The sequence below is a fragment of the Paroedura picta genome, chromosome 5 (assembly GCF_049243985.1).
Source record: "Paroedura picta isolate Pp20150507F chromosome 5, Ppicta_v3.0, whole genome shotgun sequence".
In the NCBI taxonomy this organism is placed as follows: domain Eukaryota; kingdom Metazoa; phylum Chordata; class Lepidosauria; order Squamata; family Gekkonidae; genus Paroedura; species Paroedura picta.
In genome coordinates this window covers 55959672-55974499 of record NC_135373.1, presented here as the reverse complement: position 1 = coordinate 55974499, position 14828 = coordinate 55959672, and the positions used below count along the sequence as shown (strand labels likewise).

The 14828-nt window shown below is 41.1% G+C and overlaps 1 protein-coding gene across 11 annotated transcripts in view; it reads right to left on the bottom strand.

Annotated features, from left to right (window-relative positions):
* Nucleotides 1-14828, bottom strand: part of GSAP (gamma-secretase activating protein) — a 53907-nt gene that overhangs the window by 14030 nt on the left and 25049 nt on the right. For 8 of the 11 annotated variants that reach the window (XR_013231092.1, XR_013231091.1, XM_077338074.1 and 5 more), the window contains 9 exons: nucleotides 13392-13699; nucleotides 12291-12360; nucleotides 9793-9875; nucleotides 9139-9192; nucleotides 7264-7392; nucleotides 6688-6746; nucleotides 5575-5606; nucleotides 2845-2906; nucleotides 939-1034 (listed from right to left, as the gene is read on the bottom strand). Coding sequence is in view for 9 of the 11 variants with exons in the window: in XM_077338074.1 (XP_077194189.1) it covers nucleotides 939-1034; nucleotides 2845-2906; nucleotides 5575-5606; nucleotides 6688-6746; nucleotides 7264-7392; nucleotides 9139-9192; nucleotides 9793-9875; nucleotides 12291-12360; nucleotides 13392-13699 (893 nt within the window). In the remaining 2 variants the exon portion in view is untranslated. The remainder of the gene's footprint in view (nucleotides 1-938; nucleotides 1035-2844; nucleotides 2907-5574; nucleotides 5607-6687; nucleotides 6747-7263; nucleotides 7393-9138; nucleotides 9193-9792; nucleotides 9876-12290; nucleotides 12361-13391; nucleotides 13700-14828) is intronic. The other 3 variants (XM_077338073.1, XM_077338075.1, XM_077338071.1) reach the window with 1 other exon arrangement.

The following is a 14828-nucleotide window of genomic DNA, read 5'->3' as shown; positions in this document are numbered from 1 at the left end:
ACCAACATCCTCCTACAATGAAATAACCATAGTAAGGAAAATAATCTATACTGTACTTAAAGGTGTCAAATTTCTCAAAATTCTGAAAACAGAAGGGTGGGGGAATGGGAAAATTTTAAATATATGGAATATTTCCTCTTACTAAATATGAATGTGCTACTTTTAACAAAATTGCATAGTATATATCTTGGTTTGTATTGTTCAATTTTGGCATATTTACAAAATGTAAAACCATAAATGCCTTACAGTATCATTCAATGCTTTTAGATCCCTGCTTAGCATTGTTAGTTTCTACAACCAAAACTAAGAGTATACCCAATGCAAGACTCTTTGCTAGACAGAACTGCAAACTGCTAAACCCAATGCTACCTTAGCACATTTATCTTAGTTTGTGTTATATGAAAGGTAAGGAAGAAATTAAAGCTGAAATATTGTTTGTGGTAAACAAAGGAAGTGTGTTATTTGGCACAAACAACCTCATGCAGTCATGACAACACTATCAAACTTTGTTATACTGAAAAACTGAATTCTTCAATAAAATATTATATACTTTGTACTGTAACTGTGAACAAAGTCAGTCACATTAAATAAATCCTTGTAAATAAACAGGAATGGAGTATCATCCCTGCAGGATCAAGTGTTTTTAAAATGGACATTTTCTGTACAATGAGGCTGGCAAGGAGGAACTTCCAGATGACTGTGCCTTATAGTACTTGGTTCTACATTAGGCCAATCCCACACTCTGCACATGCACACACACACACACACACACACACACACACGGGAGAAGGAGGTAGCCAAGGATCCCGTCACCGGCAGTGAGGCAGCCCATTCAACCACCCTGAGGTTCTTCCACCTCTTGAGTGAACCAGGAATAAATCCTACAAACAACAACAAAACCTAGCATTGCTTTAGCTTGAAAAAAATTAATAAACAACCAGTTTTGAAACATAATCCACAGCTATCCCTTCAATCTTCTTTTTGCTGACAGATCGTAGGTGTCTCATAAGATGATCCTTCAGCTGGACAGCCATCTGCAAAGGAGAATCCAACAAATTTTAGGCTTTGCCAGGTTATTCTTATGTAATTCTCTAGAGGTGATAGCGAGTGGGGTTTAGTTGTTTTTTCCACCATAGTATTTTTTGATATTGTATTTTATATTTTTAGGGGTAATTTTATTGGGGATTTTATGTATTCTTGAGCATTCACAGGAGTGGTGGGCTAGAAATATGAATGAATGAATGAATGAATGAATGAATGAATGAATGAATGAATGAATGAATGAATGAATGAATGAATGAATGAGAGGGGGGAGGGGGAAGGGGAGGGGGAGGGGGAGGCGAAGACAGGAGGTAAGTTTCTGTTACCCAGGCTGTATTTCAACATGATGTTGGGATTGTATTGATGGCTGAAACATTTCTGGCCATGATACAGGAAAAATAGACGAAGCAAACTATTTGCATCTTAATACACATCAAGGGGGCGGGCTGTCAATCATGGCCGATTTATGGCCAACCCTATGAGGTTTTCACGGAAAGAAACACAAAGATATAGTTTGCCATTGCACCCCACATTTCTAAATAAGATAGCTATCCTGGCCCTTCCTCCAAGGAGCTTCTGCATAAACCACTCTGGCTACCCAAAAAGCTGTCCAAAGTTTTCAATGGTGTATTTCCTTATTAGTGCATATATTGCAATACACATTGGGCAGCCTTAGGAAGAGAGATAATGACTGAAAACTAGATATCTTCCTTCATTAAGTGTCCTTGATAATTCACAGTTTTTGGAACTTTTATTGGCTGCAGTACATATTTTATATGCATTAAGAACTGGTGTGTGTTAAAACCAGAGTTTTGAAGAATGCCCTATAAGGGCTGAAATGCATCGGTCTATTAGTTCACATAGTGCATAGCATACTGATTTGCAACAGCCTATGGGCTGGATATATAAAAGTAATATAATTTTAACAACAACACACACATTCAACCTTTGTAGGTCCTAGCTGTTACCAGTTGTTTTTTTATGATTCATTCCTTATGATCCTACCTGAACTCTGCAGAAATCTTCAAAGGTTCTTCTGAGGTTAGGTGAGTGACAACACAGGACAGGAGCAAAGTGTCCTAGTACCAAAGCTCTGAAATTCTCTCCCCAGGGAGATTTGTGTGCCCTTTTCTGTTGTCATAACTAAAAGCAGTGGTGCAAGATCATGACGGCAGCCATGCCATAGGATCAATTATGTGTATTGGGAGGTGGATTTTAATGATTTTAAGATGGAATTTTATCATGCATGTTTTAAATTATTAGCTGCATTGGTGGCCCTTTGTGAACGCAAAATAACAGGATATAAATTGTGTAAATAAACAAATAAGCATTTGGTGCAGAACACAAGACCTTAGACATGCAAATTTAAATACTTAGTTTATGAGGTTTATCATTACCATGTGTTCCCCAGACATGGGAGAGTAATTAAACCCAGGGTTTTGCTACATTGCAAGCAAATGGAGGGAAGGTATCCTGTCCTGTGGCCTTTAAATTAATCAATTCCAGTAAACTGGAAAAATCAGTGCTTAGAAAAGCCAAGATCCTCTGCATAGATATTCTTTCGGTAAAAGTTGGAAGAGTAGTCTTATTTCAGAAATTTACAAAAAGATGTTCAGCATGTGTGCAAAGACAGAGAATTCCAACCTTTGAGAATTACAGTCTTTAGTAATCTATGAGCATTACTGCATGATGTAAACAATATCTCATGAAAGCATTCCACTACAGTAATTTCACTTACATATTCTGTCAACACATGAGAGTTTTGTGCCCTCTAATGCAGAACACAGATTAACCATCACCTACCAGTCCCGTTAGCAGCTTCTGCTGATCATCTTCATCTTGGAAGAGAGGAACCAGTCTTTCTTCTGAAGTTCAAAGATGTAAGAGAAGGAGAAAGACTATGATGCAGGACCAGTGCTAAATACCAGAGAGCCTGAAAACATTTTTCAAATGTGGACCCAAATGGGATAATCTTTCAGATGTGTCAGAAGCCTGCATTACATCAAAGCAGGAGTTATACATTATTATATTTGCTCTGTGCCCTCCAGGAAGTTTGAGGAACAAGCAATAAGGCACTGGTACATCAAATTATTCCAATGTAATAAACAGACTTCCAGGGAGTCTTCAATCTTCAGTTAATTCTTTAATACGTAGGATTCTTAATCCCAACACATTTCACTACGTAGCTTTATCAAGGGACATCTAATTTCAAATTGTTTTCAACTGGCAACTTCTATATAGAATCTCTTAACAGAGAAGAAGACTGTTGTAGAGAGTTCTATAAACAGCTACTCCTGGCTTAAGGCATCCCAGACTTCCTAAAACATGACACTACTTCACTTTTCCTGTATCTGGCAACAACCGATTGCATCACTTGTGGAGTGCCCCTCATTCTCTTGTTCACATTATTCACTGATATTTATATTTAAGCTCTGCCCTCTGGGAATATCAAAGCTTTACCAGAGAACAGTCATCTATGTTCCCAACAGCATGTTCAAAGTTCTTATGTTTCTCTCACTGTGATGCCATTGAAAATGATAAAAAGCCATGCATGTTGCCTGTTTTGTGAACAGTGGATGGCCACTTTCCTAAAGTTGGTTCCCATCATATACGCTGATGACACAGTGTTATCACCCTGCACACAGCTGGGTCTTGCATGCCTCGTGTCCACTTTTGTGGCTTATTATAACTCCAAATTATTGTCCATTAATTTTGAAAAATCCAAAATCATGGTGTTTGACCTGGAGATGTTTCTGCTGGAGAGACAAGGGCAATGTTTGTTGAAAAGTTAGACCATTTAGATATTTGGGTATAAATTACCAGTACAATAAAAGATGGACAATTTAATGGAAACATGCACTTTGCATAAAATCAATTGGCATTTCATTTGACTTGCTCTTCATGCTGGAGAAACAAGCTTTTAGAGTGTTGTGTCAGAGACTGTTGGACACTATTCATTAGCTAATAGGACACGTCCTGCAACTGTGTATGGCACAGTGCCTAATTACAGGGCTCTAGCTACTTATTTCTTGCCTTCATATCTCTGCAAATCTGCAGAGCTTTTATATTCACAGCATTTGATGATTTGTATTTTGCAGTCCTTTACAGCAGATTCTGGAGAACTCATTAAGAAAGACTGCCCTTGGTCAGCTAGGAGCTCCTGAATTTGCATTTCATGTTTTGCTCCACTGTAAATATTGAGGAACTCCTTAATTAGTTCTCCTTTATGCAAGTTTAAAGGTTACTCTCAGAAGCAGCTGGTTTTATATCTTCTGATGACCAGAATCCTCATATCACTAACTGAGTAGCTAAGTATCCCAAGACATCATGAGGCCCCAGGAACTGACTGTTGATAACTTTTTTCCTTCTTTAAACTTTGGTCATTTGTGTTATTTTGTGATGTTGTATGATTTGCTTATGCAGCCTGTAACAAATGCCTAATAAGTTTTTAAAATTTGATTTAGAATCAGATACATACAAATATATGGGTCTCAGCAGCCTAACAGACCCCCCCCCTCCCATCTACTTCATAAATGGCATTGAAAGCGCACTTCCAAGGTGTATGGAATGGACCTTAGAAGATCTGGAATCTCAGCATCCAAATACTGTGACTTTAAGCCACCACGATTTTAGGTAAACATGGTCTCTCTAAAATCCCATTGATAAGAACTGGAGGGTTAAGCACTTGAAAAAATCTCTCCCACTAAGTGTAACCTCAGCCTATTTGAATCATACATATCGTTTTGATGTCTGCCAGGAGCATATAGGGCCGCAGTTATAGAGGGAAGATGCCGGAGGGGGGGGTTACATTTCTACTTATCTAATGTTATTTCAAAGACCCCTTAGGCACAGGCCGGAATGCCCGTGCTGGTGGCAGCAGGGCATCGGGGATTTATACATGCCCCTGCCACCAATGCGGGCATGGTCCGGCCCAGGGCCACAGAAGGCCCATGTTATGCAAACATGGGAACTTCCACAGTCCCCGGGATACCACAGGAGCCAGCAGGGGCTGGGGTGGGTTGGCGCTGTGCATAATTGACAGCACCAGGCCTTTCGGCCTGCCCGGCCCCAACCCCTCCCACTCCCCCCACCGGCTGCTACCACTTACACTGCTCGGCAGCATCCCAGACTTCCTGGCCCTGGTGCACAGCGCATGTGCGCACGCTACACCGGGGCATCCCCGTACGCCAGGGGAGCCTTGCCCCTGTACGTACACGGGGAATGGCACGGCAGCCGTCCGTCGTAATAGCCACTGTGCATAATGGGTCAAAGTGAAGATACTGGTTTACAATTTATTCCCCAGGAAGGTATTTTGACTGTCCATCTCTCAATGGTCCTACTCATTAAAAAAAACAAAGGCAAAATACCATCATTGTAGTGAAAAAATGCGATCTTACACTTCAGTAATGTTGCAGGATTCAAAATATACCTGCTTCAACAGTCTATGGTGACAAGCAGAAAAGGATTTCAATATGACATCATTCTTCAGGATTTTGATAAGACAATGATGGCAGGAGGGCATGTTTGCCTTACCTGTGCTCCATGTATTGAAGTTGGAAAGCACCCTGTGGGGAAAGCAATGTTATCAAAGTGTGCTTTAAAAGATTTGCTAAAAATTATTCATAGACACAAATATACACAGACACGTGCTTCAAATTCCTGGACATCTTCTGGTATCTTAAGGATTCACATTTAAACGAGGAAATTGTGTAGAAGAAGAAAAAGTTAGTTCTTATATGCCGCTTTTCTCTACCCGAAGGAGTCTCAAAGCGGCTTACAGTCACCTTCCCTTTCTTCTCCCCTCAACAGACACCCTGTGAGGTAGGTGAGGCTGAGAGCCCTGATATCACTGCTTGGTCAGAGCAGCTTTATCAGTGCTGTGGTGAGCCCAAGGTCACCCATCTAGCTGCATGTGGAGGAGTGCAGAATCGAACCTGGGTCGCCAGATTAGAAGTCTGCGCTCCTAACCACTACACCAAGCTGGCTCTCTTCCCTAGCAAGTTGCCTGTGCCTCCTTGTTAAGTCCTGCTTCTTCTATTTTGTGGAATCAATTCACAATTTAAATTGTGACTGGTTTCCACAGAAAAGAAGAAGCAGGATTCTCCTAAGGAGGCACAATTTTATTTGTTAATTAAATTGTGTTAAGTGTGTTAAGGTCTTAAGCAGCTTGGAGGTAAGATACTTGAAGGATCACCTCCTTCTAAACTGTGCAGCCTGAAGATTCTTGTCAAGCCCTGCTTTCTGTGACCCTGCCTGTAGAAATGGGTGGTGACCAGATATATAGGTTTTTCAGTGGTGAGACCTTGCCTTTTGAACAGTCCACCCCTGAAGGTTTCTCTGGTACCTGCTGTACTGTCTGCTAGACATCAGGTAAAATCTTTTTGTCTACCCTGGGTTTTTATGGGAATATCATTTCCAGAGGCGTTCCCCACAGATCTCAAACACAGCTGGTTTTTCTTGGAAAAATACAGACAAGATTAATGCCAAAGTACTAGTTAGCATTCCCCAAAACTAATTTGGAGAGTTCATTCCCCGAAACTAATTGAGCATAGAAAGGACATCTACACTTTGAATTTTAAGAGTGTTTGATTTCAAACTATAGTCAATCAACTCCAAGGAGAGCAATATTATTATAAATCAACTTACTTTTTTGCATATTCAAATACAGTTGTCATATATGTTTTGATCCCCTTCCCTTCAGTTCTCTGAAATAAAGCATACATTAACTAAAATAAGAAACATTAGGAGATAAATTCCATTCTACCAACACTCTACGAATGAGAGGATATTGCAAAGCTCTCAAGAAGCCCACACAAATTCTATAATACAAAGTGCTTAGCCAGAACGTCTTCATATTCTCCTAGTTCACTGCTGTAGCAGAAATACAAGAAAGTATAATTTGCCTTAACATCTACGAATAAGAATTTGAACAATGCCTTGACTGCCTTAGTTTCTGTCTTTAGAACAAACAGACTGAGCCACGCTCACTCAACCTGTCAAGACAATAAAGATCAGGAATACCAAAACTTCCTAGTCCTAAAACAAGGATTTCTCAAGTTATCAGTCAGCACACCAGAAGGCAAGTTTCCAGCCCAGGTCCCATAGCTGTTTCCAGACCTCGGACATTCAGCAACAAGATTCACTTAAGCATTTCAGTTTGGTTTATTCTGTCAAGAAAACACAACCTCTAACACAGTGCCACTGTGGTCGCTGTTCATTTACCTTGTTCAAATGCAGTTTCTCCCATTCCCTCCAAAGCACCTTGCTGTTGAAACGCAAATGTGACTCAGCATACTTCACACATTCCAGGTTTGAAATCAACTTTCCCCAAAAACCTTTGCAATTTTGCACCTGAAATTCAAAGAGTAACGCTGCACACAGGGCCAGGACATACAACAGCTAGTGTTTAAGGAGCTTTTAATGCCTTAGGACACCAGACATTGGATTTTTTGTACCCAGATATTTTTCTACTTTAATGAAGCCCCAAAGTGGACATTTAAATGATAATATTTGGGGGGCAGGAACACCTTGTGATTGGTTAACCTACATTACAAACTCCTCAAGATAATTGCAATAATTATGCTGTCTGTGGAAGATTATTAAATAGCAAAAACATTTTCATGTCACATTAAGAATTACTCCATACAAAATGCACTGTATGTCATTTTTCAAAGTTATTCTAAATGCTCAAATCTTTTATTTCATGTGCCATTCATAAAGTAAAAAATCAGCAGATTCTACTTCATGCAGCAAGTATGTGTTCCAGAAATGAGAAATAATGCAAAACAGCAGTGGTCTCTAGTGGCAGCTTTATGAAACTACAATGTTTTGACTATGATTTGATTACGGCTGGTTTTAGAAAACTGATGGTTTTATTTCACCAATAACCCTAGAATTCCAGCAGAAATGTGGAAACATGCTAGTTAAGCAACTAGTAACTTACAATAAGTTGGAAATTTGTGACCCAAGAGCTGGCTTTTCTCTCCCCCCCCCCCTTTCATGTGCACAGATTCCACTTCAATATGCTAAAAAAAACCATTCCTGACCTGATGCAGTGCAAATTGTAACTCTGATCATGAATCATACAAAAAAGGAGGATATGCACCTGTTCTATGAAAAACTTCATAAATCTTCAAGCAGATTTATTAAAGAAGAGCGAACCTTCATGGACTTATATTTCCCAAGTGAAAAAAGACCTCCATGATATATTAAATTAGATATTAATCCCGCTGTAAGCAAAATACAGCGGGCGCTAGTGGGAGGTTGGAGGAAGGGTGGGGGGGGAAGGTCCTTTTGGGGAAGGGAAAGGTAGCGAAGGGTGGGTGGGTGGGCTGGGAAGCAGTGGCAGAGGGTAGCACGGAGGGGGGCGGGCTCGGCAGAAGGGGGGAAAGCCTTTTGCCCAGCCCCCACCCCCGAGATCTGTGGCTCAGCGTGGTGAAAGGAGGAGGCCCGGCGCATCTCCGACACAGCTCCTTTCGCCACGCTGAAGCCATTCCTCCCCTCCCCCCCCCTGCGGTCCCTGGCTCAGTGCAGTGAAAGGAGCAGGCCCGGCGGGTCTGACATGCTGGGCCTGCTCCTTTCGCCGTGCTGAAGCCATTCCCCCACCCCCCCGGTCGCCTCTCAGGGACTCACCAGTGGCGAAGGCTCTTCGCTTCTGGTGGCAACTCCCCAGAGGGCTCAGCCGAGGACAGTCCAAGTAGCCAATGGGGAGCCGCCCTGGAGTGACACTCGGAGGAGCCAATCAGGCTCCTAATTGGCCCCTCCGAGTTTTTATCCTGGACTCAGCCCACCCCTTTCTCATCCCCTTTACCCCTTAGCCTTTTATTTAGACCACTCTGCAGGAGCGGTTTAAAGATAGAAGTTATCCTGAAGTCAGATTGCACTTTCAAAATATATCTATGCTGACAACAAATAACAAAATATTTGCAAGTGAAGATAAGAGCCAGGGTACAAATTGCATTAGAATTTTGGAGGTATTGCTTGTTTTTAGTAATAATTACAGCTTTTACAATCATGAGTCCTCTTGAACCTTGCCTTCCAAGCACTAGAGCCATCCATCACCCATATCCCTCGCCATATTTTCTTACGACAATTTACCTTCGGTACTGGTAATGAGGTAATGTGAGTTGTGTACTCTATTCCAGGAATGAGCTGTATAGACAAAAGATAGGAGTATGACAGAAAATGCCTACAGGATATTTATTTACTGCTTTTCTCAGCTAGAGATCTCAGAGATATCTAATAAGCACAATGTAAATCAGTATTAAGAGACACCAAATGATCAAAGATTAAGATTACCAAAATCTGAGCAAACACCGTATTAGGAATGATACAGAGGGTGGATATAATGAAAAAAATGGTATCACATCATAGAAAACAATGAAACATGCCGTAAACAGTAAATAGAACATGCACTGTGTTGTGTACATAGTGGTACAATCCACAGACATTGATCCTCCAAAATAAAAACCTTCCTGAACTAGCCTGATATAATTATGTTTATAGAAAAGCTCTTCTGATCGATTCCATTTGCAAAAGTATAGGAGTGTGGCACCTTTCCTGACCTGATGCAGTGTAAATTGTAACACTGGTTGTGAACCTTACAAAAAAGGGGGATATGCATCTGTTCTATGAAAAACTTGCGTATTCTTCAAGCAAATTTATTAAAGAAGAAAGAACTTGCATGTACTTATATTTCCCAAGTGGAAAAGACCTCCATAATATATTAAATAGAAGTTTTAAAAAAATTACCTCATCCCAACACACCAGTGACGTATATGGCAAAAGTGTATCCAGATTGATTGCCTCTGGACACATTTTCCAATATAAAGAAGCTGAACAAATTGAGAAAGAGAGAGAGGATGTTTACAGTCAAAGATTATATCATTTCATCTCTAGTGTCATACTTTCAGCAAAACACAACTTCCCTGCCCACCCACCAACAACTCACTGCTACCCAGCGAGGCAAGGAGCCACAGCAGGCCTAGTAGTAATGAGGAGTTAGGAAGCTGTGGAGGTGACCTTCTGTTTGCCCCTGAGAGCTTTCACTCACTTGCTGTCAGGTCTTAGACCCAGATGCTTCTTCACCATGGGCTTTTGAAGCTGCTGATGGCCAGGTGCTGCTCCTCAGCTACACCTTCCTCTGGGCATGTTGCGAGGCCTGCCATGGCTCCCTCTCACCCCCACTGTGAGCCATGCAGTTGTGGTTCCTGGACACGCTTCCCACCATCAATGATGCAGTTTTTAGCCACTTCCCCACCACCATTACCACCATCAGTGATACAGCCTGGCCTGATAAAAAAGGAGCTAAGTGCATTATCTGGCCATGTGCACATGATGCTTGTTTTTTTTTTGGGGGGGGGGGGTTAACCCTTCCATGTACTTTTTTTTTTTTTACCAATTTCAGATTTTCCTACAAACCTGGAAGTCCTTTTATTCCAATAAAGGTAGACTGACCTGGAGGTCCCTCCAAATTTGGAGAAAACCCCCTTTGTCTTAGTGTGGTCCCAGCCCAGATTTAGGTAACCACAGATCTACCCATGTTTAAGATATATAGATTCTCACAAGAGAATCTATATATCTTACATGGGTAGATCTGTGGTTACCTAAATACAAAGCAGTGATGACTAAGATAGGTCAGGATACCAATGACAAAATATGCTAATCACAGATGCAGCTGTGTGGTTCAAATATTGGAGAATAACATTTTATCAAGTCTGTGTACATGGGAAGGAAATGATTTTTCAACATATAAATCAGACTGACTATTATGAAGACATGACTGGATCTATTATTGACAAACTGCTGCATTCACTGAGGCTGCAGAAGTAAACTATATACATATTTTTCTGTCACGTACAGGCACACCGCATGTTCTTAAGGGTGCCACTGGATCTGAACTTCGGTTACTCACTTGAATCTATCACAAGAAATTTTACCTATAACACAATAAACTAGTGGATCTACGATACCCTAGAGCAGTGGTTCTCAACCTGGGGGTCAGGACCCCTTTGGGGGGTCAAACGACCCTTTCACAGGGGTCGTGGCAGGGCAAGCAGCTTGGCTGGGGGGGGGTGCCATCCACACAATAGCCTTGTAGGGTAGACAGAGATACAGTGTTTGTCTGTTTGACGCAGCAGAAAAGAGCGAGATAGGCATGGTGGGACAGAACTGAACTGAGAAACTGCAGGAAAAAAACAATTTATATACAATCATGAACAATGGATCTTCATGCCATTGGTCAGTTTCAGTTTAATTTCTGTGAAAGAACCCTTGCAGAATTTTATGGTTGGGGGTCACCACAACACGAGAAACTGTATTAAAGCGTCGCAACATTAGGAAGGTTGAGAACCACTGCCCTAGGGTTTATGTACTCAAAGAGCTAAATTCAGTGCATACACTTACTAATGTCACAGTTCCATGTTACAGAGTCAGTGTGTTTGGTTTCTGATTTTTTGTTCTCAGCAAGCAATCTTTCTTACTTATCTCCTATACTTTGTCTTGTTTCGAAATTTATATCAGCATAGAAAATGTACAGATCAAGAGCATGAGGCTTTCCTGGGCCTAGGCAGGACACCACCTCCAATGCGTACATCAATTTCAACCATGTCTCAACAGTGAAGCATTATGTTAAGTTAATATTATTATTATTATTATTATTACTATTATATTATTATTACTATTATTATTACTATTATATTTATATTTATATTTATCACCTACCATACTCAGCAAAGCCGGCTCGTGGTGGGTTACAAGATAAAATAAATCAATACAATCCCCTAAAAAAACCATCTATTCTCTTAAAACCAGCAATTAGAGAGCTACCAACAACTGGCAACAACCCACCCACCCACCTTGCTGGGAAATCAGGGGAGAGGATGACCACCACCAACAACATATGGTGGGGTACTCCTCTTTTGGGGAGGCCCATAGATCTTCTCTTTGCCCTGGCCTCAACCGTAAGCCTGGTGGAGGAGCTCCGTTTTCAGGGCCCTGTGGAAAGCCAGAAGCTCTGGATTCCATAAAGCCTGCAGACTATTCTTTTAAACAAGGCATTTTAAATTGATAACTCTAACATATTGAGTTATTTCATGTTGATTTTACTGTTGTAGAACTTTGGATGAGGTGGGATATAAAAAGTCTCACTGATTGAGAGAAGAGCAGGATATAAATAAATATTTTAAATAAAATTAAATCATGGTGCCCACTTTACTTCTAGGCTGACATACAATCCTAGACATACCTACCAATAATAAATTCCTGTATAGGGTCGAATGTAAAACAAGTTGAGATGTTCTCAGAAATCCACTTAATTATCTACAACAACAACAAAAAAGAAATGATCACTATTTATTTAGTGAGGTTTTATCCTGCAATTCCTGTAAGGAGGTTTCGGAGGTTTATATGCCTAATTCATTCTCCATTTGATCCTTATATCTACCTAGTGAAGTAGGTTAGGCAGAGGCAGAATGACTGGCAGAAGTTCAACCAAGAAGTTTAATGGGAAAAGGAGGACCGGACCTGGGTCTCCCTGCTTCTAGTCCAAACTCTAAGTACTACTTAACACTGGCTAACGTATGTTGTAAAGGGCTTGCCATGGAAGTGAGTGAGTGATCTTGAGGCACTGATGGTTATCCCACCATCGGCTGGGAAATCCCAGGGCTTTGTTTTTGCAGGACTTGGCTACCAATGCTGTCCCCTGCTGGCCATGGACAAGAAAGGTGCATACCACCACTATTCCCTTGCAGAGTTCCAGATGCAATCCTATTGGGCAGGACTAGTTCTCAAACCCTTCTCAGTTCTTAGCCAATTCTCTTATTTTAATCTTCCTGAATTAATTATACTGTATTCTAGTTCTTTCTATGTAACTAGTACAATAGTAGTCTTCAAACGTTTATGGAGGGGGATTGTATTTTATGATGTCTGCCAACGGTTATGGGAGGAATTGTATTTTATGATGTTTTGGGTATTATATTGTATTTTATGAAATATTTTATTGTGAACCGCCACAAATCAGCTTGCTGAGAACAGCAGTATACAAATTCAATTATAAATAAGAATGAATAATTAAAAATTACGCAGCTTCCCAATTTACACCTGCCCAGCTAGAACTCTGACCCACTCATCTGACCAGCCTAACAAACACAATCCAGAAGCTCCCTCTAAAGATGACCTGCTAAAATATTGTATGGGGTGAGAGGAAAAGACCCATAACTTTTTTGTACGGGGCTATATGGCATAGTATCCTTGAAGCCCTTAGTAAATTGGGATGTATTTGCTTTCATATTTTATAGGCCAGAAATCCTGGCACCCACATTTCTATGATAAAAAGAAAAGTGCTTCCCTACCTCAGTTTCCAAGTCTGTCGTGCTCCCAACATGCAGCAGCAAACAGTGCAGCGTGGCCAACCTGTGACTGTCCAACTTGCTGTTCCACAGGAACTGTAACAAAGCTTGCTTGTTTATTTCAAGAGTAAACGTTCTTCCTGTGCTGAGATCCAAGACCACTGATTTGAGAGGGGAAATGATGGCACTCTCGTACAATCCATTAATTTTTGCATCTTCACCTGAACATTCAGCATTGGAGAAAAGTAACGTGTATACGACTGCTTTATTATCCAGTAACACATAGGAATCCCCTTCAGCACCAAAGAATCCTAAGGAGGTCATAATGCAAACCAGTGACTTTTAACATGCCTATGTTCAGTGTATACAATCAGGCAATGATCAAGTGAATGTGGCCCTTTTTTTGAAACTTGATTGTTCTGGCAGATGATCAAGTTGGATGCTTCTCAGCCCTCCAGCTTACCCAAGAAATTTTTGCTGTATATTTTGGAAACTATATCCAGCAGGCTAATTGGGTGGTAATTGCTGAGAACCCATTTATCCTCATTTTTACATAAAAAGACCATAATGCTGCATTTCCACCCTAATGGGGGAACTCCCATTGTGATCCTCTGGATGAATAGCTTGGCCAAAATTGGGGCCCACCACTCAGGGAATATTTTAATAGTTCTGAGGTCTTATCAGAAGAAAAGGGGGAGATCCAACTTTCAATCTCAGAAGCTGATATGGGAGACCACTAGGGCAAGATAGGTAGACCAATGGAGGGAGCTTGGGCAGAAGAGTCATTAGGAGGAATGGAATAGATCCCAAAGATCTGACAAATGTGCACGTCAGTATTGAGCAGTAATCTGAGTCTTAAAATAACAGGTTTCAGATTTTACACATCTATCACTACAGAAAAACTGGTGAACAATTTCTTCACATAGTTGTAGGATATCTGAGCCATCTCTCTAGGTTTCTTGGCACAAAGACTGAAAAATACCATCTTCCAGAATGTGTGCTATGTTAGAATGCAGGTAACCAGACCAACTTATTCTCCTTGCTTCTTGTTGAACCCTTTGGGAAGGTCCGGCAATCATGGCCACTTCTTTCTGCCCTCCACCCCTGGGAGTTGAGGCTGCACTAAGAATTTACTGAGTTCTTGCTGGGCTGAACACCCACTTTGTTGAAGCCACCATTCTGCACTTAAGCTGCACTCCAAAAGTGCTTCTAAGATTGTTGCCTGGAAATGTGGGGCATTTATTCTGAGCTTCCAAATGGGGCCTGTACCTGCTGCTGCTCCTTGAGCTGTTTAACTTATGTTCATTGTGAGCCTTAACAGGTACCTTGGACCTCTCTACTTTTCCCCAGTTTCTGCTTACTTTTACATCTCCACATAAGCTGGCCGATGCACTCTGGCCCTGCTCTGAGATACTTCACCAACAGACCCCCACCCAAAGA